At 24.6% G+C, this 27,797-nt stretch overlaps 5 protein-coding genes across 11 annotated transcripts; 2 read left to right on the top strand and 3 right to left on the bottom strand.

The window, feature by feature from the left end:
- Positions 1–26: 26 nt before the first annotated feature.
- On the bottom strand, positions 27–11,296 carry LOC122851335 (inactive rhomboid protein 1). 4 transcript variants are annotated; one of them, XM_044150487.1, is made up of 12 exons: positions 11,162–11,296; positions 10,050–10,271; positions 6,768–9,611; positions 5,114–5,476; positions 4,388–5,044; positions 4,222–4,314; positions 3,745–4,138; positions 3,436–3,672; positions 3,309–3,335; positions 2,714–3,204; positions 2,310–2,463; positions 27–2,237 (listed from the first exon to the last, which is right to left on the bottom strand). In XM_044150487.1, exons 3-12 carry the CDS (start codon positions 9,578–9,580, stop codon positions 1,803–1,805), a joined length of 5,664 nt encoding a protein of 1,887 aa, XP_044006422.1. In that variant the 5' UTR covers positions 9,581–9,611; positions 10,050–10,271; positions 11,162–11,296; the 3' UTR covers positions 27–1,802. The 4 variants fall into 4 exon arrangements, with proteins under 4 accessions (XP_044006422.1, XP_044006423.1, XP_044006424.1 ...); XM_044150488.1 differs by having other exon boundaries at positions 3,745–4,135; XM_044150489.1 differs by lacking the exon at positions 3,309–3,335.
- On the top strand, positions 6,005–21,808 carry LOC122851338 (putative 3-methyladenine DNA glycosylase). 2 transcript variants are annotated; one of them, XM_044150495.1, is made up of 6 exons: positions 6,005–6,179; positions 15,389–15,490; positions 15,564–15,828; positions 15,888–16,097; positions 16,156–16,490; positions 21,568–21,808. In XM_044150495.1, the coding sequence occupies exons 2-6, from the start codon at positions 15,410–15,412 to the stop codon at positions 21,685–21,687; spliced, it is 1,011 nt and encodes a 336-aa protein (XP_044006430.1). In that variant the 5' UTR covers positions 6,005–6,179; positions 15,389–15,409; the 3' UTR covers positions 21,688–21,808. The 2 variants fall into 2 exon arrangements, with proteins under 2 accessions (XP_044006430.1, XP_044006431.1); XM_044150496.1 differs by lacking the exons at positions 6,005–6,179; positions 21,568–21,808 and having other exon boundaries at positions 15,386–15,490; positions 16,156–16,529.
- Positions 12,921–15,259, top strand: LOC122851340 (facilitated trehalose transporter Tret1-like). The gene is made up of 4 exons (XM_044150497.1): positions 12,921–13,037; positions 13,147–13,326; positions 13,385–13,581; positions 13,666–15,259. Exons 1-4 carry the CDS (start codon positions 12,989–12,991, stop codon positions 14,635–14,637), a joined length of 1,398 nt encoding a protein of 465 aa, XP_044006432.1. The 5' UTR covers positions 12,921–12,988; the 3' UTR covers positions 14,638–15,259.
- On the bottom strand, positions 14,845–20,913 carry LOC122851336 (vacuolar protein sorting-associated protein 18 homolog). Of its 2 annotated transcripts, XM_044150491.1 has the most exons (12): positions 20,489–20,880; positions 20,070–20,411; positions 19,827–20,003; positions 19,658–19,705; positions 19,324–19,513; positions 19,142–19,263; positions 18,843–19,055; positions 18,657–18,773; positions 18,466–18,578; positions 18,281–18,392; positions 16,788–18,208; positions 14,845–16,713 (listed from the first exon to the last, which is right to left on the bottom strand). In XM_044150491.1, the coding sequence occupies exons 1-12, from the start codon at positions 20,567–20,569 to the stop codon at positions 16,650–16,652; spliced, it is 3,000 nt and encodes a 999-aa protein (XP_044006426.1). In that variant the 5' UTR covers positions 20,570–20,880; the 3' UTR covers positions 14,845–16,649. The 2 variants fall into 2 exon arrangements, with proteins under 2 accessions (XP_044006426.1, XP_044006427.1); XM_044150492.1 differs by lacking the exon at positions 19,658–19,705 and having other exon boundaries at positions 16,598–16,713; positions 20,489–20,913.
- On the bottom strand, positions 21,705–27,263 carry LOC122851337 (osmotic avoidance abnormal protein 3-like). Of its 2 annotated transcripts, XM_044150494.1 has the most exons (5): positions 27,225–27,263; positions 25,558–25,630; positions 23,114–24,598; positions 22,651–23,044; positions 22,146–22,573 (listed from the first exon to the last, which is right to left on the bottom strand). In XM_044150494.1, exons 2-5 carry the CDS (start codon positions 25,627–25,629, stop codon positions 22,299–22,301), a joined length of 2,226 nt encoding a protein of 741 aa, XP_044006429.1. In that variant the 5' UTR covers position 25,630; positions 27,225–27,263; the 3' UTR covers positions 22,146–22,298. The 2 variants fall into 2 exon arrangements, with proteins under 2 accessions (XP_044006428.1, XP_044006429.1); XM_044150493.1 differs by lacking the exon at positions 27,225–27,263 and having other exon boundaries at positions 21,705–22,573; positions 25,558–25,875.
- Between the last annotated feature and the right edge of the window lie 534 nt (positions 27,264–27,797).

The raw sequence follows: 27,797 nt of genomic DNA, 5'->3' as shown, positions 1-27,797 counted from the left end.
TTCTTTTTTTTTTTTTTTTTTTGACGTCTCTTCTATATATGAAGTCATATTGAGAGTAGAATGCAATTATAGAAGTAGTAGTGAATTGTAGGTTTTTAATTTTTTCTTTTAATTATCATTTTTTTCGTGATACTTATATGCATGATGGTAATGTTATATATTGCTGTAGCAATTATTGATTTACAATAGTAATTTTTTTTGTGGCACATTTTGATATTAGGGTGCATACATGGTTCTGTTTTTTTTTTTTTTTCTCTACAAACGTGTCGCTTCACACGTCATGTGTAATTAAACAATTTTTCTGTAGGTTTTTTATCTTTAGAATAATACCCGTTACAATTTTTACGATAGTAATTATCTACATGTAATATGAAGGTAATTGTACATTTTAAATAATTCATTAATTAAACAAAACCAACATTTTAAGTGTACATTTTATTTATTTTATTTTTTTCGAAATAATTATTTGATCTCTCTTACCTTTCTTTTCGTTATGTTTTAGTTTTTTTTTCTTTTTTTTTTTATTAAAATACACACTCATCTCGGTTACAAGATAATTTAGACGATTTAAATTTGACTAAATCGAATATATTAATTTATCTGCAATCTATTCAACTTGTCTTTTAATATCATTTATTTACAATTAATTACTCATGATTTTTTATTTATTTATTTTATATTTATCGATATAGTACTTATATATTTTTTTTTTTTTCGAATATGATATTTTGGTTTTTACATGGTTTCTTTTTTTTTTTTTTTAATTTTTTTAAATTTTTTTTCGTATAAAAAATGAGGTTCGAAAGTTCATTCCTCTTTTCACTTTCATTTTAATGCAATCCTAGAACCAACATCAACATAAGATCCAGTCTTTCATTTATCATTTTTAATATCAATTACTTGTTTTTTTTTTTAATTACTTAACTAAGCCTTTTGTGCATGATGAATAAGTTAGACAACTTTTTCCAAAGATCTCAAATATAAACAATAAAAGAAATAAAAAAAAAATGACCATATAAACTTTTTAAAAATTCAAACAATAAAAATGATAACATTTTTTCTTCTTACATTCAACTTTGGGAGAGTTTAATTAATCTTACACACACGCATATTTTCATACATACATGATTTTACATCGATAATTGATAAATATTGACAAATTTATTAAAAAAAAAAAAAAATTATTATTTTTTAAATCACAATTTAAATACTGAATTAAAAAAATTAAATAAAACAAAAATTATTTTCATTATTATTATATATAGATAATAAATTAATAATTATTAATTGAAAAATAAAAAAAAATTTTTTTCTAAATGCTCTTGACCTTCATAAATATGTACATAATTATCATGTTTATATATATTAATATTATATAAATGAAAATTAATTTTCTAAATCTAATAAATTAATTGATTTTTTTTATTTCTAATGAATTTTTAAGATTGGCAGTTTTGGACAATATATTATCGGAATGTCCAGTAATTTTAATTATATTATAACTGTACAAATGTTTTAATAAAATGCCGAAAAAAAAAAGTTTCTTTTATTCAATTATGCAAGGGCAGTTTATTTATTATTTTTTTCATTTTTTCAATTTAAAATAAAAGGAAATATTTGACGTTTCGATTAAATGATAAAAGTAATTTCGAATATAATGTTAATTTATATTCCGTTACAATTCAATTTGTTTTTTTAATATTTATATTTGTAACATTATTATATATTGTATAGAAACGAGCGTAAACTTCAGGGCCGATCGGTTCATCATCACGCTCGATTGGTAACCGCGGCCCCGGATGTCATACAGTTGTTTCTTCTCTTTTAAAATTTATATTTTGGGAAGCACAAAAGTCACGTGTAAATGGTATGCAATTAACAAGTTTACATACTTCACATTCATAACCAGGCATACTATAAAATAACACTAATAATATACCAAATAAACTAAATATTAGTACAAGACATATCCATATTAATAATATTTTACGTCGTCTATCATATGGACCAAATGTTATAAATGGCATCATTGCATATGACGCTAAAAAACCAAATATAAAACCAAATATATGAGCATAATTATCAACCCAGGGTAATACACCTAATATTATAAAACAAATTAATATTATTATTAATTTTGAAAGAGCACGATGTGGATATTTTAACATTGGCCATGAATTTAATACTTCAACTACAAGTGTTGCAAATAATGCAAAATGTGCACCAGCTGGACCAACCTGAAAAATCAACAATATTTTTTTTTTTTTTATTAATTAATATATTTACAATATTATTTATAATTGTATTACCTCAGCTCTGTATGGAATAAATATTGCACTTGCTAAATTTCCAGCCAATGCTCCAGTAAAATATATGAATGAAATTCTTATTGAACCAGTCAGTTTTTCAAGATCTTTCATCAAGTAATATTGAACCAATAATGTGATTATTAAATGAAGAATTCTAAATTAGAATGAGACATGAAAAAAAATATATAAATTAGACTTGTATTGTTAATAAATAAAAAAAGAAAAAAAATTAAAATATGGGTTAACACTGGCTGATCTAAATTTTTTCGTTGCATAAAAGAAAATTGTTGACCTACATTATCCACTTGATTGAATATGTTTTTTTTTTTTATTTATAATCTTAAAATTTACTAATAAAACTGTAGAATTTTTTTTTATAATAATTATTAGTTTAATAAGCTTACCCAGCATGAAGAAATATTGTTGTAAATAATCTGTAAAATTGATCAGGCCATTCAGGATGAAAAAATGGCATCATACCACAAACATCATGTAGACATTCAACTTGTGAACATAATGATGCTTCTTCATGAAAATAACCATGTACAAAATCACAATATTCTTTTGTTGTTATTCTACACATTCCATGTATTCCAATGCAACAAGGATGTCCAATAACTTCACAAACCATATGCTCAGCCATTTTATCTTTATAACGACCAACTGGATAATCATCATTACCACCTTGTTGCTCAAAATTACTTCTAAATCTTTCACTAAATGGATTTATTTTACGACATATTGGCCATTTTGTTATATCATCTGGCCATTCATATGGTGCAACACTTGCTGGTGCATCACAAAATTTTGGATCAAGACCACATACTGATCCACTTATTCTACCACCAGGACCATTATCACCAGGACCCCATTTTTTCCATGTTGATATTGTATTCTGTAAATATATTATTAATTTATTATAATATTATCATTTAAATTTTGTATTCATCATTTATTTATAATCAAACTATTTATTAATATCTAATATTAATTTATTACCGCAACAGTTGATCTCATTCCCCGAATCAGTTGGTTTGCATTATACAAATTATTATTATTATAAAAAGCTTATCTCAGCAATTAAAAATTATATAAAAAACTAAAATATATTATCAAAAAAACTTACTGAACAATCAGCTTTACTAGATTGTACACAGCCAGAATCATCATTTCTAATACAACAAGCAGTATCACGTTCTCTTTCTCTCCAAACATCAATTTCTTTGAGTATTTTTGTATCACGTCTCATACATGGTCCAAATTTTGCACCTAAATGAATTAAATCAGCTGCTCGTGGACCAATCCAAAAATTTGCTGGTTCTTGATAATCAACTTGTTGAAGTGATAGACTCGTTACAAGTACCTAAATAAATATTCATTATATATACATTGATGAAATAAATAAAATAAATTAATTAATTGCATTATAACTTACTAAACCAGAACGATGATTAAGATCTATTCCAATTGGACCAAATCCATAGCACACAATAGAAATAATTAAAACAAGTACTTGAACTGTTGTTATCCAATATGTAAAATATGGTCTGTGATCCTCAATATGATCAAGTTGTTTTTTAATATTTGGCTTTTGTGCAACACTTTTACGAAATGATCTTCCAAAATAACGTCCAACAATGCCCATTCCATATTGTCGTCTATTACTATTATCAAATATTCTATCAATTGTATTTGATGCAATACGTGTACCACCAGTTATTTCGCGTCTCATTGTAACACCATCAGATTGTTGTCGTACTGGTATTACTGATGTTTCAATATCAGTCTCAGATTCATGTCGTGCTCTTTGCCAATTTGTTGTTGCTCTACTAAATTAATTTATAATAATAATATTTAAATATAAAATTTATATAGCATTATAAAAATATAATTATATTAATATTTAAATTACTTGGATGTATAATGGTCCCTTGCTAAATGTCGTACTCTACGAGGTGCTTGTGTTCCTAATGTTGTTGGTCTATCATCTTTGTGTTTGGCAAAACTATTGTTGATAACAAAATTTAAATAATTATAATTAATATAAAGATATATTTAATGATTTAAAATTAATTTACCTTATGTGTACATCACTGGCATCAGTATGATCACTTGTATGACAATCATTTGTACCAGTATGTTCTAAATTTGATGATTTTGCATCATCAATTTTACCATCAGCAACTGTTCTTTCATTAATAGACATATGATGATCAGTATTATTTGATGAAAATAAAGTTGGTGATGATGGACAAGGTTGTTGTTTACGAAAAAATAATTCTTCTTCATTATTATCACCATCATCATCATCAGCTGTTTGTTCATCAGTATTATTAATATTTTCATTACAAGTTGTATTATTTTTAGTAGTTATTGTATCAACTCTAACTCTTGGTGGAAAACTACGAGATTTATTTTGATTATTTTGTTCTTCTGGTAAACGATTACGTGTTATTGTATCAACAACATAATTAATACCAGATAATGTCATTCTAACAACTGATTCTTTTTTATCAGTTGGTTGTTGTAATCTTCTCAATGTCACATCATCTGGTATATCAGTTGAATCTGGTACATCTTTTGTTATATCTGGATCTGTTGTTTTATGTTCATTTAATAATGTACCATATTTTCTTGATGCCATACGACGACGACGATCAAGCCATCTTTGTTTTTCAATATTTTCTGTTTCTTCATTAACACCAAAAAATGTTGCAGTTTCTTTTTTTATATAACTAAAAAATTAAATAAAATATAAATTAATTAATTTTTATTATTATTTATTATTACAAGTATAAACTCACTTTTTAATAGCTTCAGTACGACTGAAATTTCTTTCTAAATTTGGTCTTTGTCCAACATTTGTTGCACTGTTATTAATATTTGATGAATTTGTTGGTAATTTAATTGGAATGGGTCTTGCTCCAGCTGGTGCTGACATACTTCTTGTTATTGATGTTCCAGATGTATTTAAATCCATTGTTGAACCACTTATTGATGGTGCTGATGGTGATATTGCTGGTACAGTTAGTGTTGATTTATCTGGTGCAACATTACCACTTCTATTACCAACTGTATACATATTTAGACTTTGATGACTACATTCACCATCAGTACCTGTTGATATTGTTGATGTACCAGTTGTTGTTGAGCTAGGTGATTGTTGCCTTTAATTAAAAATTTAAAAAATTAATCAATAACTAATTATTATTGATTTTTTTTTGTTTTCAAACTATACATTATAATAAAATTTTAATTAAAATTCTTGAATTTTTAAATAAATATGACCATTGGAAATTTTTATTCAAATATTTAATGAAATAATAATAAATTCTAAATTAAATAGGTACATAAAAAAAAAAAAAACAATTCTACTACAATATTTGATTTTAATAACTTTTCAATTAAATTTTATTACTAATTGATTTGAAAAATTGATTTTTTTTTTTTTAATAAATTGTACATTTTATATTGAAATGAAACCATGAATGATTAATTTCATACATGTTGATACAATTTAAAAAAAAAAAAAAAAAGTAGGTCAAAATAGGTAAAAGATAAAATTTAAAATATTATTATTATTTATATAATATTGTTTACGTATTGCATGTTTACATTTTACACAAATATTTATGTTTATCTTCTGTTGCATTTCGAGATGATTATTTCTATCTCTTTTTTCTATTATTATTTTTCTATAAACCTGTATAAACCTAACCTTTCATTAATCTCTGTTTATTAACTCCCTAATGTCAATTATTATTTTATCATTAGTATCTGTTATTAAATAATAAATTAATACCACAACACAGGCAACTAGGAAAATTTAACAAAGAAAATTTGATTGTAATGGATTTAATAAATGATAAGGTATTTATTATTTAATTAAAAATTCAAAATTATTAATTATTAATTGTTAATTGTCATATGGATTTTTTTATTATTATGAAATTATTAATGTATCAATTTTATAATTAATTTGGTACTTAGAAAAAATAATAATCACTCACTTTTGTTGGCTCATTATTATTCACTTGTATTGTATTGAGTATAATTTAATTTGTTAATTAAACTATCTTTAATTATTATTATTTTATTAATAAATACACCTTGTATTTTTATTTAATTAAATTAATCATCATTAAAGGTAATTTTTTAAAATGACAACTGATCAGATGACAATGCAAAAAATACAATGTCATTGCAATTTAGAATGTTTTTATCTCTCAAAGTTATACCGTTACAGACATTGGCATGAAAATTTTATTCGCACGAGAGAAATGCCACAGTACAGGCATGACTCATTTTCAGGAAAAAAAATAAATAAAATAAATAAATAATTAAAAATTGCATTGCAATAATAAACAAGTTTCTACAGTCATAGAAATAAATGAATGAGTTAATTTAGCTTAAATAATATTAAAAAATATAAATATTATAATTAAAATAATAACTCACCATGATGATGGTGCTGATTGATTTGAAGGAATTGATGGTAATGCACCAGGTGGTAATGATCTTCTAACAGAACAACAACATCTTTGTCCATTTGTTAATTCAGTACAGCATGAATGATTATTATTACGTCCTAAATTTGTTGATGTACAATAATCAATACCAGTTGTTCTAACTTTTGTTCTTAATAATGGTGATGTTGAAAATTCACGTTGTGCTGATGTTGAACTACTTGAACTACTTGAACCAGGACTACCACCAATTCTACCAGGTGATGTATATGGATAACCACGAAATGCACGATAATGTGATTGATGAAATGCATATGTTGGTGGTGGTGGTAGTCTATAATGATGATGAAAACCAAGATCACGTCTAATATATGGATCATTTGAATCACCAGTTGTTGAAGGCACATAACGATCAGTTGGTGTATGAGCAACTGGTGGTAAATAACGATCATTATATCTATCTGAATAATAAACATCTGGTGATGGTTGTGGTACATAACGTTCGACAGGTGTATGTGCATTTGGTGGTACATATGTATTACTTGTTGATATTAATGATGTTATATTATTATAACTTCTTGTATCATTATTTATTGGTGATGATAACATTGTTGATGATGATGATGTTAATCTACCTTGCTGAAATGTATCTTTTGGTTTTGGTAATGATAAATATTTATCAGTCATATTACGACCTGGTGAATAACGTTCAGATGTACCATAAACACGTTGTTGTTGTTGTTGTTGCTGTTGTTCATGTTCATTACATTGATATCTATTATTTACATTTCCATAACGTTCAAAACCATAATTACGTTCTTGATTTGTCAATTGATAACGTTCATAATTTGATTTTGTTGCTTGTATAAATTTATCATTTTTTATTAAACTTTGTGATTGATAATTATGATGATTATTATCATGAATTGGTGATTGTTTATGATATCTATCATTTGTTGTTGATACAGGACTTGATGATGTATTGTTATTATTATTATGATAACGACTGTGTTCTAATGATGATGGTGATGATGATATATATAGTCTTTCAGTTGATGATACATCTGAATATTTTGATATATCAGATGTTAAACGATGATTATCATGTGTTGAAATTGTTGATGTTTCTGTTGATGTAGTTGTTGCTGCTGTTGTTGCTGTTGATGATGATGATGTTGTTATAGCTGATGATGATGTTGCTGGTGGTGAATTTGTAAAATATGAATGATCATTATATCTATCATTTGTTCTTGATGATTGTGTATAACGATGATGTGATATATCATTAAATTGTTCACTAGTATGTCTTGATTGATTTAATGTATCTTGAATACCCGAAAATCTACATAAAAAATCACTAACAATTGGACTTGATGTTTTACATCTTTCAATTCTTTCATTTATTTTTTGATTGTCATTATCACGATCTGTTGATGAATAACGACGTGATGATGTTGCTGTTGTTGTTGTTGATGATGTTGCTGATGTTGTTACTGCTGCTGCTGTTGTTGCTCCACCAAGTATTCTTTCAGTTGACGAATAATGCATATTTGTATCGTCATTATTCATTGAATTTGATAAATATTTATCACTACTTGTTATCAATGAATAACGATCTTGATAATTTGATAGCTCTTGTCTTTGATAACGTTCATGTGTTGGTGAATTATTTGTATATCTATCTGTTGTTGCTGTTGCTGTTGTTGTTGTTTTATTTGTAAATGATGCTGGATGTATTGGTGATGATGATATAAGACGTTCTGTTGATACTGTATATCTATCATTATCTTTTGTAATATTATCACGTTGATGTGATGTCATAATTAATGGTGATCCAGTATCAAGTAACCGTTCATTTGATGAACAATAACGATGTTGTTGTTGTTGTTGATGATGATCACGATTGTCATGTATTATATTTTGTGTATTATTATTACCTAATAATCTTTCAGCTGATGAAAAACGATTTTTAATTGTTGATGAATCATTGTTAATATAACGTTCACGATTTAATCCAGGTGAACCAGGTGGTATTACACAATCATCTGATGGATATCTACATAAATTACGATTTTTAATATTTTGTTTATCACTTGGTGTTGGTGATAATGGTGGTGGTGGTACAAAATGATCATTTGTTGGTGCTGGTGATGGTGGTGATGGAAAATTTTCAGATGAAAATGGCTTAATTGATGCTGATAATGTTAATATATCAGAATTTGCATATTCATTTGTTATTTTTGTCTTTGATTGATAATTATCATTTGAAGAAAATGATAATCTTTGATCTGTTGTTGGTATTGTATATCCCATGGCTGTATTTTGTTGTTGTTGTTGTTTTGAAAATTGTGAAATACCTAAATTATCATTTGTAAATGATGTTGGATGATTATGTGCCATTTCTAACCGTTCACAATACGATGGTATTGATCTTGATTGATCACTATATTGTTGTTTATCTTCTTGTTTATCGTATTTATTAATTTTATATCTATTAACATAATCACATGTTTGATTTGTTGAATTATTATCATTACTAATATTATTAATATTTGCTGATGCTGCATTACTTTCTGATTGTTGTTGTTGTTGTTGTTGTAATTTGCATTGATAAGAATCCGGAGAATTTCTAGTGTTTGTACAATTTGTGACCATACTTGGATTATTTGTTTTAATTTGTATTCCGGTATTTGCTGTGATAATACTTCCGGATGTTGACAACGTCGTTGATGTTTCAAATTTTTTTGTAGGGTGCTGGTGTAATAAGAGACGTTCTCGTTGGCCATAATCATCGTCTACCGGCATCCTGATGGCCCGTGGCCCGATGTCAGGACATCTGAAATTATTTAGATTATTTAATACATATATTAAAATACATTTAAATAATTACTTTAAAAATAAATAAAATTTTTTATTCTTTAGAAAAAGTTAAATTTAGTTTAGAATATATAAAAATAATAATGAAAATCCTTTAATCGACTAATTAATTATTCATAAATGTAAAAATTCACTGGCTTCCGGATTATTGTCGTATGGGGATTTTACCTCTCTTTACTATGTTAACTCTGTATTTTATTTTTTATTTTATTTTTTTATCTCTTGAAAGCTCGGAAAGCTGAAATACCCAAAGGTTAACTATCCGGAAACCATATAGACTAAATTTTACAACTAAAACTAACTATAGAACTTTGATAGTTAAAAATTAAAAAAAAAAAATCGATTAAATAAATCTTTTAAAATAATATATATTTAATTGAAAAATAAAAATACTCACAATTAATAAAATCAACAGCGAATCATTTTAATGTTTTTTAAAATTATTTAAATACAATTGTTTTTATGTGTAACAAAACATTGCACTGATATCCAATATTTCACTAAACATAAGCACTTGTTTATTATTTATTTATAAATCACTTTTATTGTTTTTTTTTTTTTTTACGAAAAATCCATTATTATTATTTATTTTTCACTAAAGTTCACCCCAAAGTTATACCTAGAATTATGAATATTAAAAAACCTCGTGAAATAAAAAACAAAACTATATATTTTTATAAAATAAATAAATAAAATATTATTAGTTATAATAATTTAAATATTTAAATTTCTAAATTGAAACAAATATACACTTGAGTTGTCAATTGATACTCCACGAAAAGTAATTAATGTAAACATTGAAAAATTTTAATTAACCAAAACAAATATAAAATTATTCAATTGGTTAATTACTTTATAGAAAAAAAAAATCAAATAGAAAAAAAAAGCTTGATGAATAACCTCCTTGGCACAACCAAAATGGTGACCAAATATACTCTATTTTTTTATTTTTTTATTTTTTCTATGTCGCTCAGTATATACATCTACTCCACTGTAAATTTCTACCAACTCGCACACAGTGTTTCTATGTCGCATTAATTTAAAATAATAACAAAATATTATTATTTCATGACACTTTTAAAATTGAAATAATCAAGATTAAAAAAATAATAATAAATTAATATTTCTATAAGTTTTTTTTAACATAGAAAAAAGTAAACTAATATAATAACAATGATAAGAAAACGATAATAGATATATAGATGAAAAAATAGAAGAAAAATTAGCGAGTGAAAAAAAAAAAAAATTGATAAAGCTGTGATATGGGGAAGCATCCCCTTCTGTCTGTTCCATGCATAAAAAAAAAAATAGAATAATGTTGAGCAAATGACCCTAGCAACACATATATATTTTCGATAATAATAATAAAAAAAAATAATTATAAATATCATACAATATTATAGCAACAATGTTAATAAAAAAAATATATATTTAGTAGGACATCTATTGTTCATATTTGTCTGTCTAAACACTCATAACAATTGTTAAGTTGTGAAAATAAAATTCCACCTGACGTCAATAACGTCACGACCTTTGCACTAGTTCACGTATCTACTGGTCACATCACATTTACCCATGTTATTTAAAACACACACAACATACAAAAAAAAAAAAAAATTATTATTTTTATTTTTCCCCTTTTTTTTTTTTAACTCAATAATCAACAAAGAAAAAATCTTATTTTTATATACATATATTAAAACTAAAAAAGAAAAAACATTAATTATTAGAAATTATTTTACACTTGTTTATTGAATTATAAAAAAAATATAAATAATAGTAATTTTTATTAGACACTTTATTGAAGCTCGTTATAATTAAATATGATTTTTAATTGTAAAAAATAATAGCAATTACTAGGGTGGAGAGATCACACACAAAATACATCAACACAGTAAAACGTTGGTACAGATCCGTCAATCTTGTCTTGTTTTGTTGGGGCGTCTGCGCAATTCAAATACTGTGAAAACACCCCTCAATGTTACAATTACAATTGGCTCACGAATACCCACGAATTTTAACGATAATACACGAAATAAATTTCATCCCTTAAACATAACTTCATCAGGGAATATAGATGTATATATAAATTTACTTGAAATTTATTTTTTTTTTATTTTTCATCAAGCCACAACACACTGCTCTTGAATGATTGGATAAATTTTTAATAATTTTTTTTTTATAAATACTATTACTATGTATTTAATAATAATTGTATTTTTTTTTTTTTTTTTTATTTTAATTAAGTTATATAGTAATTATAATTTATTTCAATATTAAAAAAAAAAAGCTTGTTATTAAAATTTAATTAATATGATTTTTTTTTTTTTTTTTTTTAACTATTTGTATGTTTTTTTCTGTGAAAATTTATACACTTTGATATTTTTATTTTACATGAAAAATATATGTGAATAAAATTAACATATGTAATATAAAATTTCATGTATTATTTAAAGATTTTTACTAATGGTATAAAAACATAGTATTCCTTTCAAAATCTCAAGTTACTTTGAAACAATTATTGTTATTTTGGAAAATTAATATATGTGTGAGTATAATATTTCAAAGTTGTCCTATATATTTATCTTTATGAGAATCTATATTAAAAGTTTTTAACTATGTAATTGTTATGACCTGGCTTAATACTCGTACAATTACGATTAACAGTAATTTAATATTAACTTTTTTTTCTTTCTGTTTTTTAACTTTAATACAATTTTCATATATTTTTTTTCTTTTTATGAAATTTAATTGACGTGCTTGTCAAGTATTTTTGATGAAACTTGAATACATACTTGGATTCACGTTATAAATTTATTATCATTATATTTAAAAATAAATTTTAATACTAGACATTCATTTACTTGAAATAATTAAAGATCAATATTAATTTTTCCTTATGACATCAACTCTTTTTTTTTTTTATAATGTAACGTTGTTATCATAACGTTTTATAAATTATTTAAGTTTCTAATTTAATTTTTTTGAATGATATATAAATCCACATGAGAGATGAGACATTTACGACACGAAAATTTATGATGAAATTATTTCATACACATGCATATTGTAAATGGAAAATCACAATTTTGTTCTTGATTTGATCATAAATATTTCATTTCTTATCATTGAAAATTTTATACTGTCAAGTTATCTTTGCTTATTCACCTGGAAATAATATTTCATCATAATTATATTTGAATTTGAATTATTTTTAATTATCTACAATATTCACTGTCATTTGTTTTATTATATTCCAATTGTGATCATTTTATTTTCTCATTAAAAAAGAAACTAAATTAATAGCTGAATAGTTTTTAAAATAAATATAAGTTGATGGCTGCTAGAAATATATTTTGGTCACAATGGCTTGCTTGTATTATCGGTGAATATTAAACAATAAAATTAATAATTTATTATAATAAAAATATACAGATTTAAAATGCCCTTTGGTATTTAAAAAAAATTAAAATTTGTAATATTACAATTTAAAGTATCACTTGCCGTTTTATCAGCTGGTCTTTCAAATGGATGGACATCACCATTTTTAGCAAAGCTAACAATTCCAAATATCGAAACGTCATTTAAATTAACTGAATCTGAAGCATCTTGGGTTGCTTCATTAGTAAATCTTGGTAGATTTTTTGGTGTTATTATCGGTGCAATATTGCAAGGTATTAATGATTAAAATAAAATCAAAATTAATCATTTTAAAATAAGTTTATTATCTAGGAATTGTTGGTAGAAAAAATACAATTTTAATGGCTACTTTGCCAATAACAATTGGCTGGTCATCAATGATATTTTCAAATTCAGTATTATGGTTGTATTCTGCAAGAATTTTTTGCGGCATTGGCTCTGGTATAACATGGTCGGCAATATCACTCTACATTAGTGAAATTGCTGACTCTTCAATTCGTGGTTCTTTGGTAAAAAAAAAAATTAATTAACTTGTTTCTCAATTTTAATAAATATATAATTAATAATTATAATTTATTTTTTTTCTTTTTAAGATTCTTTTGACAACAAATACAGCATCATTTGGTGCATTGTTGGGAAATATAATAGGTCCATATTTAAAACTCGAAGAATTTGGATATGTTGTTTTAACAATAATCATAATTTTTATAATATTATTTTCATTTATTCCCGACTCACCTTATTATTACATACTCATGAATAATGAAAAAAAAGCTGAACAATCATTAAAATGGTACAAACCAAATGCCATTATATCAAAAGAAATAAATGAAATAAAATTATTCATTGGAAATGATAATTTAAATTTAAAAGAAAAATTAATGGAATTTAATAAGCCAAATAATCGTAAAAATATTATATCATTATTGATATTAAATATATTTTTATTATTAAGTGGTCATAATATTATGAGTTATTATGCTGAAATAATAGTAATTAAAAGTAAAATTAATATTAAGCCAAGTAATGTTGTTATTTTACTTGGTTTTTGTACTGTTATTGCTGGTATTACAGCAACATTTGTTATTGATAAATTTGGAAGACGTTTTTTATTAATATCATCAAGTATTGGTACATGTTTATCAATGATTATTCTTAGTTTGCATTTTCATCTTTTATCATTAAATTATCATCCAAATAATTTAATAGCTCTTCCAATAATTGGTCTTTTATTATTTAATTTTTCGATATCACTAGGAATGATTCCAGTACCAGGTGCATTATTGGGTGAATTATTTGAACATAATACTAAAACATATGCATCAATGTTTTTTTCTGGTAGTTTATCAATATTATCATTTTTAACAACAAAAACATTTCAACCTGTGCTTAATATTATTGGTGAAAAATATATATTTTTATTATTTTCATTTGGAGCATTTTTTACAGCACCATTTACGTATTTTTTTATTAACGAAACAAAAGGTAAAACACTTGTTGATATTCAAAAAAATTCACAAACATTGTCTATTGACAAAAAGGGTGTTAATACAATTAGTAGTTAACAATTAGTTTAATAATTATTTAATTTATTAATTATAAAATATTTTATTAATCAATAAATATGTATTTATATTTTTTTTCATCAACTAAATGTACTTGTTTTATTTTTTTTGTTTTTTTCGCTATGATTTTTCGAGTATCAGATATGTTTATTTTTAATTATTGGTGTAACATTAATTGTCGATACATACATTGATCTTTAATATTCACTGTGCAGTCAGAAGCATTTTAATGTGTCTTTTTTTTTTTTCGATTTCAAGCCTGTTGCCAAGCTAGAGAATCGAAATAGCGTCGCTTGAGGGCAATACACCATTTGCTAATTAATATTTAATACAAATTTTTTATAACTTTAGATATAGTTAAAAATATAAACTTTAAGAATTTAAGTTTGAATTTATAATTTATACATGCTTATCATTGAATAATTTAAATGTACTTTGATTTATTTATTTAAATGTTGATTTTAATAAGTTATAATAAAATTTTTTCTATTTTAATTTTATTCTTCTAATGTAAATAAAAATAATCTATGACTTTTATATTTTTTCGATGGAAAATATTGTATTTATACTAAAGAAATGCTATCAGCTGTTGTAGTCATAATAATATTGAAATATTTTCACGATAATTTGCCAGTAAATTTTAATAATTTTCTTTTTTACATGGAAAATAAATAATTGTATCATAAATATTATAAAAACTTGGTTAAATATAAAAAATAAAATTTGATTATTAATAATATTAAAATTTCAGATTAATATTAAAATAAATTAAATGAAAAAAATGAATCTTCGTAAACGAAATGATGAAGGTTATGTGGAAAAAAAAGAAACAATAAAATCGGATAAACTCAAGGTTTGTGTGTTTTATAAAATAGTTTTCTTTTTATTACGTTCGTATAAACATAAATAATTAAATAAAAACTTAGTTTCCTGTAAGTGAAGGCCATTTGATAAAAAAAGATGGACACGATCCAAAAATTTCTCGCCAAAAAACATCGGATAACAATCAAAATCTCAAGGACACGAAAAAAAAATTATTAAAAACTCCAGTAGATTTGGAATCAATGAAAGATGAATTGCAGCAATTAGAAGATCCTCCATTAACTAACATTGAAAAACAGCTTTGTTTAAAAAGATTAAATTATGATTTTTATGATACCGATTGTGAAAAACTAGCTGTCAATCTTCTTGGTAAATATTTTAATTTAAAATATTTTTAACTGTAATAAAATTTGTGATATAATTTCAAGGAAAAATTCTTGTTCGTCACTTGGATGATGGAACAATTCTCAAAGGTAGAATTGTTGAAACTGAAAGTTACTTGGGTGAAATTGACAAAGCTTCAATGACTTATCAAAATCGTGTAACACCACGTAATATTCCAATGTACATGCCACCCGGAACAATATTTGTTTATCTCACATATGGAATGTATCATTGTTTCAACATTTCCAGCAAAGGTATTTCGAAAACAAAATAAATTAAATGAATTAACTTTAATCTGACAATTTATTACAGGCAAAGGTTCATCAGTATTTCTTCGAGCAATTGAGCCACTTGAAGGTATAGAAAAAATAACATTAAATCGTCAATCGAAAAAAAAAATAACTACAAATTCAAAGCCATTAAAAATTCATGAATTAACAAATGGTCCAGCAAAACTTTGTATGGCATTTGATATCCAAAAAAAACATACAAAATATTCACTGTGTTCATGGAAAGGTATGTGGATTGAAAATCCACCGATCATTGAAAATTATAAAATTATTAAATGCCCAAGAATTGGTATTGACAGTGTTGGAACAGAGTGGGCTAGTAAAAATTTACGTTTCTATATTGCTGGTAATTGTTCAGTAAGTAAACGTGATAAAAAAGCTGAAGAAAATATTTAAATACTATTTTTTTTTCTTCATTATATTATATTAAATTTTATATAGTAAATAATAATTGAAAAAAAAAATTTACAATAACTATTTGTGATGAAATAATTATTAACAAAAAATATATATAATTTATGCCCATTCGGCCATTACCTTGTCGTAATTTTCTTCATCAATAAATGGCTTGTCAATAGATCTAGAATAAAAAAAATAATATTAACAAGTTATTAGTGAGATTATTTTTAAGAAAAAATAAATTATAAAACTTACTCAATCATAAAATCACCACAGTATAAACAATCTGATGCAATGAGATCATCAATATCAGCTTTAATTTGTTCTTTTGTTGATAATGATACTGAACCAATTGATATTGTATCATCTTTTTTATTTGATAAAGATGTCAATTGTCGTTGAAGATCTGTTAATTTATTTTGACATTCATATGATAGCATTGGTGTCAATGATGATATTAAACAATCACTGTGAAATCTATGTCCACATGGAAATACATAAAATGGTCGTAGTAATAATTGCACTTTACATAAATTACATGAGTCTGTGATATGAACAAATGTACATCTTGTTCGAAATGATTGAATATCTTTTCTAATTATTTCAGCAGATTTTGTTGCTTCTTGCATTTCTTCTTTAAGATCTTGGATATGTTGATTATATTCCTGGAGTGAATTACATATTGCATCTTTAAAATGATCAATTGTAACAAAATCAGAAAAAAATGGTAAAATATCTTCAATTCGTACTAAATCACATTGTTGTAAAAATTCCATTGCTTGTTGAATATCATCACGTTCACGTACAACATGTTCAGCAATTTTAAGCCATAATTTTTTTTTCAATTCATTATCATTGTGTGATGGCATAGCAACAATTTGTTTAGCTAATTCAACATTAATTGTTAATGCAAGATCAACAGCTGTTGTCCAAAGACCTAATAATGCTGATAATTGTACACAAGCTTCTGTTAATCCAGATTCTTGACATAATCTTAATGCATAATGTACATCATAATGTACCATTGTAATATCTTGATCTTGTGATCCAATATAACGCATAACATCATTACGTTTAAATTTAACATAAAGTGATAATAAAAAATTATGTATTGCTTGATCAGTACAGCCTTGTTGATAAACACAAAATTCAAGATATGTTATAACTTCTTTTGCATGTTTTTCATCACTATCACATGATACAAGAGCTGGTAATAATCTTGATGGTAGTAGATTTGAACCTTGTGAAATAAGTGCATCAACTGTTGGCTTTGGTAATTCTTGTAGTAATGTACCAGTAAATTGATAAAATAAATTTTTATTTCCCTGTTTTTTTAATACTTCAAGTGCTTCTAAATAATTATTTTTATATAAATGTTGTCGTATAACTTCTTCATAATTACGATGCATTATTGTTAAACGTATTAAATTATCTTTATTTCCATGACTTGACATTATATTATATATTGTTGTTAAATTGTTTTTAATACATTCTTCAACTTTTGGTATAGCCATAAAACTATCAAATTGTTTTTGTAATTCAATATATTGTTGATTTTGTAAATGTGATATACCCTTGCCAATATAATTACCCATTTGATTCATAAAAAGTTCAACAACCCACACGACAATCATTGTTATCTGAGTTTTATCTTGAGGTTTTAGACCTTCCAATTTCTAGGAAAATAATAGAAAAAATTATTTCTACTAATTATTAGTATTAAAATAAATAGTTGATAATTTATTTACCTTTTTTAAAAATGTTTTTAACGCTTCAATTTTAAATTCTTGGAGAAATTTCAATGATATTTCTTCAAAAGATGAATGTGTATCTGCATATGTCAATGCACTCTTTTCATACCTTGAATAAATTTATAAATAAGTAAATCTCAGCATAAAAATATATTTAAAAAAAACGAAAATATAAAACGTACTCTTTATTTTGGAAAAGCATCTCAGCTTCTTTAACAAGAACCTGATCAATATGTGCTGGATTACCTTTACAATATAATTTTGCAAAACCAAATTCTCCTTTTTCCATATAAATCTATAAATAATAATAATAAAATAATTTCTTCCAATTGATTATTAACAAGCTAATGATTCAATTTCAATTAAAATTTACCTGCCAAACATTTCTTTCTTCATTAGATACTTTGTACTTAAATAATGCACGTTCAGTATGTGCCCAAACACCACCAGTCATATGATCTTTTGTTATGTTTATTAATTTTCCAAATGTCTGTAATCATAATCATTTATTAAATACAATAATTAAATTAATTAAAATATGATAATTTTAAATACACACATCATTATAAACATCTTCAAATATTAACTCTTGATTTAACAAAGAAATTCCTTTGACATGATCAGCATAAAGTAAAAGTGCATGAAATTTTGTTAAAACAAAATTAATTGGTACAATTGTTTTATGTGAAATTGTTGTATTGCTCAAGCTTGTTTCAGGACAACAAAGCATTTCTTGTTTGACCAAAACATTGTCTGATTCTCTAGGATCAACCTTGATTCAAAAAATAAAAACAACAACATTATAATTATCAATAAGAGTTATGTTTTGTAATTATTGTTTTTATTTTTAAAACTTACTTCTGAATAGAGTATTCCAGTTTCAGTTAACCAGCCAAATGATTGAGGCATACTTCTTGATGCAGGAAAGTAAAATTGCATTCGGGAATAAGGCAAAGAACTCTCAAGTTGATTAAAACGTTCTAAAATAAATATTATTATTGTATTAATCACATTTTAATTTCCATCATAAATAATAATACCTTGAACATTTAGATATTTGCTAAATATTTGTTGAAGAAGTGGTTTTTCTTGAGGATTTGTAACAACACCAATATACTGATAAATTCTAATGAGTGTTGTAATAATAATTATATATTTTTCTGTATTTGGAACTTTGTGAAATGATATACCAGTAATTGGTGGCTTGCTATCTTCACCAATATCAAAAACCTACAAATAAAAAACAAATAAAGTAAATAAATACCAATAAAAAGTCCATGATTCATCTACAAAAATAATATTGTTATGATAATTTCAAGTCAATGAAATTTATAAATAAGACAAACTTACATTCTAAAAACAAAAACAACTTACCAATCCTTCTAATTCCTTATTGCCGTAAATTGGTAAATAATTAGGAAGCTTTTGAGAATGAATAAAACATATAATAATGATAAATGATTGTTGTTAATTCGTTAAACATGCAATGGAAATTTATTAAAACACAAAAATCATAATAATTTATATTAAAAAAATTTTTTACCTGTTTAAAATATTGTTCTAAACTTGTATTAAATATTTTATCACCATCAAGACCAATTTCAGTTTCAAAAATAAGACCCCTAGATGTTCCAAGTAATATTGGTCCAGATGTTGTATCAGATATATTATTTAAATTCCATCCAACAGCTGTTATTTCATGTCCTCTAAATTTACCAGCCTTAAATTATACCAAATAATTAATACAAAATTACATTTTACTTGGTAATAATTATTATAATAATACCTGTTTAATTTTTGTTGATGTTTTATGTATATAAATTAAATCAGCTGGTGGATTATCACCATTTTTTGATAACAATGCAATTAACAAATGATTACCAAGTGGATCCAAAAATAAACCATTTATTTTCATATTAACAAGATATTTTGATAAATCAATTTCATCAATTTTATTTCCACTTTTAACATCAATACGTAAAATAATATTATTAGCCATTGCAATTATTATTATATTATTGCTAACAGCAAAATTAATAATATTATCTGATGGATTAAAATTAACTTTTTGTCTTGTAAATATTGGCACTTCATCTTTTAATTTCATTTGTATAAAACCTGTTGTACTCTGTAAAATAATTAAATTATTATTTTCTGTATTTATAATTTATTTTTAATAATAATAATAATTAATAAACAACTAACAATGTCAGGTTTCATAGGCTCTGATCCTGATGGTTTTGAGCGTTGTGATGCACTTTCATACTGATCAAATATCGACGTCATAATTATTTATTTATTTAATTAATAATAACATTAAAAAATTTATTTAATTATTATTGTATTATTAATATACCCTAGACAATGTTTTGATGTTTTTATAACCTCGTTGTTTTTTAGTCTAGGTGTATATTTATCAAATCAATAATTGCATCCTTTTTTTTCTCATTATTTTAAATTAAACAATACACTTTTTTTTAGATTAAATAATTTTAAAATTGTTCGAGATATTAACAATTAAATAAATAATTGAAAATCAACAAATTACATCTGATTAAAAGTGTTACTCATTCTGTCACTTTGACGTTGTTGACTTTTGTTGTTTTCATCTCTTTTTTTTTTTTTTCTCTGACAAGTGGCGCGGAATGTGAGCGATTTCGAAACGTTGTTATGCGGAATTTATTTAAATTTATTTTTTATAATAAGTGATTCATTGGTGTTTTTTTTTTGTTTAATATTGATAAAAAAAATTGTTTACAAGTATTTTTTGTAGTAATGGTACGATGGCCAACAATTAACAGAGTAGAAAATATATTTTAAATTGATTTGTAAAAAAAAAATAAAAATATCGACTTGATTTCTATGAATTTCTAAATGAAAAATAGTTTTTAATTAAAATTTTTTTAATAATTAAATAGATAAAGGCAATAAAAAAGTACTATTATTATTATAAATAGAAAAAAACAAAAAACATTTTGATTTTTATTAGAATAAATTGACAGTATTTTAGTCGACTCAACGACTAAACAATATTATAAATTATTTGACAAACATAACATACAGTTTACAGTTTTTACAAGAAAAAAAAATAAACAATATATCCCAGGTAGAAATCCAAAGTCGATTTGTCGACAAAAAAAATCTACTTCTCCTTCAGCTATTATTCTTTTATTTTTTTTTTCTCCTTATAAAAAATAAAATAATAAAATAAAATATCAATAAAAAAATTTACTCCAATTTATAAATGTTATTTAATTTTAATTATACAATTTTTTTTGTTGCAGATGATACCGATTTTACTAGTCGAAAAATTTCCATCATCAACTGCAGTAAAGGTAAGTTTCGAAATTTTTTTCCAATCAATTTTATTTCGATTTTCAGACAATCGAAATAAAATTTTTTAGTCGACATTTATTTTCACCTGGGGTAATACAGTGCTAGTGTTATTATTGATATAAATATATTTCCACACTTTAAGTGATATCACACTTTTAATTTTTAAATTCGCATAAAAGTACATAATTATTTTTATATATTAATATATATCACACAGCATATGCATGATCTACAGCCAATTTTTTTCTCAATTGTTCAATTTTTAATTTTAATCAATGCATATAAAACTTAGCTAGCTAAAAAAAAAAACAATGATTTTTTTTTAATTTTAATAAATAAATGATTGTAAAATAATCTATATGAAAAAAAAAAATTAATTTTTGTTCCCAACAACTCAACCTATTTTACTCCAAATATATATTTTAATTTTTTTTTTTATCTACTTATTTTTTAAAAATATTTAACATGAAATATATAATATATATTCTAAGTTGATCGTATATATAAATTATAAAAGTATATCGAAGACGGATTTATATATATTTGTATAAAATTAAAATATACAAACTTTATAAATTTTTTAATTAATTATACATGTATTGGAAGAGATATTTGTCTGGAAAAAAATAAAATTCCATAGTAATTTTTCTTATGAGCATTGTAATGCTTGATTATTACGTCAAGAAGAAGGTGACATATCAAGATGTAGTGCTTCAAGTACACGTGGTGGTACTTTTTTCATAGGTGGTGAACTGGATGATTGAATTCGACATACTGATGGACTTTCTTCAACAAGCCAACCATTAAAAGAGCCAATTGGTCGTCCATTTGTTTTCGTTGACATTTGGCTTGATGTTGATGGAAGTGATTTTGAACTTAGTTGATGATTAACCTGATTATAGCTGTTGATCAAATCATCCAATTCACCAGATTTTCCAATTCTACTATCTGTCTCTGATGAATAAAAAACAAGAGTTTTATTATAATCATCATTGACATCAATTAAAAAATATATAATGAAAATTATTTACCAAATGTTTTAGCTTCTCTGGCTCTTGCAAGTAATTCATCAATTCGATTACGTTTAAAATATGATCCAGCAATATCTTTCCATTGATTTTTATTTGTTTCTTTAAATGATTCAGAATCATCGTCACTATTTTTATCGTCGTTGTTATTATTTAGCTCTGTTTTAAATTTGCTAGTATCTTTATTAATTGATGGAGGTGGTGGCAGTGGTATTCTTGATGAGAAGTCTGGTAATTTCCATCTACCTAGTTCATCACACCAAGTTGCAGCTGCTCGTACTGCTGCAATATCACGTAATGGACAACCAGGACGTAAATGTGGTAACATTGCATCACAAATTTGCGTTGAAAGAAGTTCACGACGTAAAAGTTCACGACGATCAGCATCCCAAGATGCCTGTAATAAATTTAACAAGTAAATACACTTGAAAAATAAATATAGATAAATATAAAAAGAAATACATACTTGAAGATCTAAAGATTCAGCTTCTAGTTGTTTTGTTTTTTTTGCCATTCTTTTTAATGCATCTTCTGTTGTTTTAAGTTGACCATAAACTTCAAATGCACTACCATCTCCATCTCTTGCACTTGTTTCTAATGCTGCAGCAATTATTTCTAATCTTCTTCTACGTCTTTCTCTTCTTTTTTTTAATTCTGTATCTCCATGTGCCTCTCCACCAATAGTCAAACGTTCTAGTCTTTGCATTACTTCTTTTTTAGCAATTTCTTGTTTTTTACGTCTTTTATCATCAATATGACGAGTTGGAGCAGTCCATATTTGACCACCAGGAATTTCAATAACTTCTTCACTATTAATTCGTTCACTAACTACTTGTGATTCATTTTTAAATTTTTGATCTACAATTGTACTAGAGTGTTCAAGTTCATTATGATTATCTAGAGAAATTTGTTCAATACTATCTTCATCAATACTTTCAGTCTTTGTTGAATTTTCCAATAATTTTTTTAATCGTTGAAGTTCCAATTGATATTGTCTCAGCAGAGCATCTTTTGGATCTTCATTAATAATTGGTTTATTTTTAATACAACGTGCACGAGTAGCGTATCTAAGTGTACTCAATGTTTCTTCAGCATCACTCTGTGAAGGACTAACACATGCAATCATCAGTGTTCTAGCATTACCACCAAGACTATCTTTTAATAGCCTTGTTAATTTACTATCTCGATAAGGTACATGTCTACCATTTCCAGCTGCTAATGCACTTATTACATTTCCAAGAGCTGATAAACTTAAATTAATACTAGCAGCTTCTTTCAATCGATCACCAGTTGCACCAGTACGTCCTTGTCTTTCTGAACCAGCTAAATCAACAAGATGTAATCTACCACGACGAACAGCACTACCACCTTTTGTATTTTCATCCATAGCAAGTGCTTCAATTGAAATTGTTAATACAGCATGACTACGTGAACTTGTTGCATTCATTTTTGTTGCGGCTAATGCACGTCTACGACTTCCTTGTACAACTAATTGAGAACATTCAGCTGCATCCTTAACAGTTACTTCACGAAGTCCCCCACCAACATAAGTTCCACGTACGGGATCTTCTTTCAATTGAAGTTGTCCGTCTATATGATCATCACGCAATAAATCTCGTAATTTTTCATTATAAATTTCTAGATAACTTAAAAGAGCCAAATAACGGGTATTTGAACTTGCTGTTGATGTTGCTTCAAATATATGCTCTAGTGTACGTTCTACAAAACCACTCATAGTATGTGATTTTCCACAACCAGTTTGTCCATATGCAAATACTGTTCCATTATAACCATTTAATACTGCTTCAACTATCACTGAACCAACATTTTCATACACTTGTTCAGTTGTACAATCTGGTCCAAATGCAGCATCAAATTGAAATACTTTTCCTCCATCTGTTGAACTTTCTAAAGTGCAAGTTTTTGATACTGGATTTACTGTTACAGCAATCTTTGAAATAATTACAACAATTGTTATTTTTAAATTAAAATTGCAATAGTATCGATAATATCAAAATAATAATTCTAAATTTAAAAACAAATGGGAAATAAATTTTTTAAATGAAAATAATATTTATTTTTCTTCAACTAAAAATATCTTTATATAATTATGTTAGTTTTTATGAATACACTGTTGTTTTTTTTTCTGTTTTTTTTTTTATAAATCGATAAGCATTGCTTATAAAAGCTAGACATTTATAGCACCCATTTCTACAACCACTTGATTTTCCGCGGTTATTATTTGCACGTGTTTCTTTAGACAAGAGGCAATAAATAATTCATTCATGTCCTCGAAACTCGACATTTTGACAATGTCATGCTATTGACTAAGGCTATATATGATTATTTGAATAATCATTTATTAAACCAAATAACCCTCAGCTATAACATATAATCATTAAATTAAAAAAAATATATATTAATTTTTAAATAATGTCCGGCATATTTATATCATTTATAAAACTCAAGTGTGAATAAATATCTAATGAAAAAAAAAGAAAATTAAAATTTTATGTAATTTTATGTAATAATAAATTTTTTAATGACGTTCAAGAATGTTTAATATGCAAAATTAATATTCAATTTTTTATTTGATTATCTGATAGGCACACATCGAGGCTCTAATAATAATAAATAATGAGATAAATAAATATAGTATGAAAAAAAAAAGAATATATAAATATGAAAAATAAAAATAACAAACAAAAAAATTAAATAGAGTTTGCGTGTTTGACTATTAGGTCACCTAGGATACCCATTTACCATACGCAATTGAGCTATGACGATTTTTTTTTTTTTTTCTATTGATTTACCAACTTCCATAGTGACCTCATATTAAAAAAAAAAATTAATAGCTAAACGATACAGCTTAATAAAAGTGCAAAATCAATCAATCAATTTAATGTTTACCTTATTACCCTCTGATGTTTCTTTCTGTGACATTGGCCGACATCGTACTGCGACTTTTAAAAATTCTGACATTCTATAAACAATAATTAAAAATTCATATGAAAAAAAAAAATAAATAAAATTAGAGGAATGTGTTGTTATAAATTGAGGCCAGAAGGCTTATTAACAATTTCGGGGAATCAGCATAAATACAGTAAAGATTCGCGTGTTTGATAAGGTCTAGTTGACCTTGGAAAAATAAAAAAAAATATTAAACCGGCCGAAAATAATAACCATAAATGGTAATTATACATTTTACACATTGAATATATTTATATAGACGAGGTCAGGAATTTATTTTAATACATGAAAATATTAATGCATCTTTTTTTTGTATTTTTACAGATCGATATGTAATTTATTATCATTTTACTATAGAAATTGAGTGGATACATTTAATTTGTAAATAACACTGCAAATTTTAGCTACAAAATTAATTTTTTAATTAAATTAAAATACGACAATTAGCTATTTTTTATAGATAATAAAATTATGTTAATATTGATAAACTATTTTAAAATTATGTCAATTAATAAAAAGTACCTGAATTTTTGTTATATCCTTTCAATTGTCAATTAAATAAATTTTTTATAAATAAAAAATAAATTATGTTGATTATATTATTTGATAATAAACACATTGCAAATTTTGTAATTTAAAAATTACAAAAAAAAATTGTATAGTTTATTTAAATATACGACAGGCTAACGAAGCTTCATGTCGTAAACTACCCCTGTTGAACTTATTTTTTTTTTTTCATGTTTGTTGATACAAATGTACTTGCGCGCTTCTATGTACATTGACATGCGCAATTAGACTAAAAAATAAAACATAATTATCTCTTTCAACTAGTAATTTGTTTGTCACCAATTAAATAATTTCTAGTTACATACATTTATCTTTATAATTATTTTAATATTTTTTTAATTATTATTTTCTATCTTGCATAAATAACTTTCTCCTCAGTGTTTATCTATTGTACCCTTATTTTTCCTGTAAAAAAATTTGTTTATTATTTTATTTTTTCCACATGTCGATTTTATTGTAGAACAGTTTTTTTTTTTTTCTTTTTGTTACAATCATAATTGTACAGTGGCTATCTTTGTAATATATATTTTTATATAAAAAAAAACAAAGAAAAATTTTTTTTTTTATGTATACTGACTCACCAGCATTAGCTGTCGAGATTTGAATTAAAAAATTTTATGAAAATAATGATTGAAACGCTCCATGTGCCAAGTCAATGTTCCGTTATTGATTGTAAAAAAAATTATTTACTTCCGGTTAATCAAGATGTTATTTATAAATTTAATCAAGTACCATTTATAATAATTTTCTGCTTATACTTTGTATCATGTATATTCTCTTGCATATACATCCACTGTGTATAATAAGGAAAGTACAAATTTAAGAGTAAAAAATTTCTCGGATTTATATAAAAAAAAAAATAATAAATCTATAAGTATTCCGTGTGCTAAAAAAAAATAAATACAATATTTTTTATTCATTTATTTTATATTACATTTTTTTTTATCTCTTTTAAATTTTTTTTTTTATCTCATTTAGCTAATATAGAAGGCTTTTTTTCCTTATACTCAAAAAAAAAATTTTGTCCATTATATATTTACCAATATTATTGTGCTAACTTTCGCCTTTCGCTGTATATAAAAAATGACTAGGTCGAATTAGAAAATTAAAGCCTTTTAAAGTTATTACTTTTGCCTGTTATCGGTATATAAATTCACAATAATACATCGATATTGATTGACAAATATTTTTTTACACAAAAAAAAAAATTTTTTATCATTAAAATTATATAATTCAAAGTGTAAATATTTTATCTAAATGAAATTAAAATATTTCATAATTTATTATATTATTTATTGTATATTTGATTAATTATTTCAATGGTTTTTTTTTTTTTAATAAAAAAATTTACATATAAAAAGTAATGCTTCAAGATTTCTATAAAATATTTATTACAATTTTATTTTTTTTATTTGTTCTTTTTATTTTTTTTTATCACGAGAGATTATTGGTCTATAAATATACACACAAATACACTTGAAAACTTTTACTTTCACGTTTTTTATTTCTTTCAAGAAGAAGGCATAAAAAAAATTTAAAAAAGTGACAATTTCGATTATAAGGATTCAACTTTACACCCATATACAAAATGAAATTCTTATCATTGTTTGATG

The sequence above is a fragment of the Aphidius gifuensis genome, linkage group LG3 (genome assembly GCF_014905175.1).
Source record: "Aphidius gifuensis isolate YNYX2018 linkage group LG3, ASM1490517v1, whole genome shotgun sequence".
Lineage (NCBI taxonomy): Eukaryota > Metazoa > Arthropoda > Insecta > Hymenoptera > Braconidae > Aphidius > Aphidius gifuensis.
The sequence above is the reverse complement of the archived record's forward strand: the minus strand, read 5'-3'. Positions and strand labels throughout refer to the sequence as shown.

Coding starts and splice junctions, on each gene's coding strand:
- LOC122851335 (XM_044150487.1), bottom strand. CDS start 9,580: ATGCCGGTAGACGATGATTATGGCCAACGAGAACGTCTCTTATTACAC. Junction 3,336..3,435: donor CTAGTAAAGCTGATTGTTCA/GTAAGTTTTTTT, acceptor GCAAACCAACTG/ATTCGGGGAATGAGATCAAC. Junction 2,238..2,309: donor TTATTCCATACAGAGCTGAG/GTAATACAATTA, acceptor TTGATTTTTCAG/GTTGGTCCAGCTGGTGCACA.
- LOC122851340 (XM_044150497.1), top strand. CDS start 12,989: ATGGCTGCTAGAAATATATTTTGGTCACAATGGCTTGCTTGTATTATC. Junction 13,327..13,384: donor TATCGGTGCAATATTGCAAG/GTATTAATGATT, acceptor TTTATTATCTAG/GAATTGTTGGTAGAAAAAAT. Junction 13,582..13,665: donor CTTCAATTCGTGGTTCTTTG/GTAAAAAAAAAA, acceptor TTTCTTTTTAAG/ATTCTTTTGACAACAAATAC.
- LOC122851338 (XM_044150495.1), top strand. CDS start 15,410: ATGAAAAAAATGAATCTTCGTAAACGAAATGATGAAGGTTATGTGGAA. Junction 15,491..15,563: donor TAAAATCGGATAAACTCAAG/GTTTGTGTGTTT, acceptor ATAAAAACTTAG/TTTCCTGTAAGTGAAGGCCA. Junction 16,491..21,567: donor ATATTGCTGGTAATTGTTCA/GTAAGTAAACGT, acceptor TTTTTGTTGCAG/ATGATACCGATTTTACTAGT.
- LOC122851336 (XM_044150491.1), bottom strand. CDS start 20,569: ATGACGTCGATATTTGATCAGTATGAAAGTGCATCACAACGCTCAAAA. Junction 19,056..19,141: donor CTGGAATACTCTATTCAGAA/GTAAGTTTTAAA, acceptor TTTTGAATCAAG/GTTGATCCTAGAGAATCAGA. Junction 16,714..16,787: donor TGTGGTGATTTTATGATTGA/GTAAGTTTTATA, acceptor TTTTTATTCTAG/ATCTATTGACAAGCCATTTA.
- LOC122851337 (XM_044150494.1), bottom strand. CDS start 25,629: ATGTCAGAATTTTTAAAAGTCGCAGTACGATGTCGGCCAATGTCACAG. Junction 24,599..25,557: donor AAACATCAGAGGGTAATAAG/GTAAACATTAAA, acceptor ATTATTTCAAAG/ATTGCTGTAACAGTAAATCC. Junction 23,045..23,113: donor CTGAATCTTTAGATCTTCAA/GTATGTATTTCT, acceptor AATTTATTACAG/GCATCTTGGGATGCTGATCG.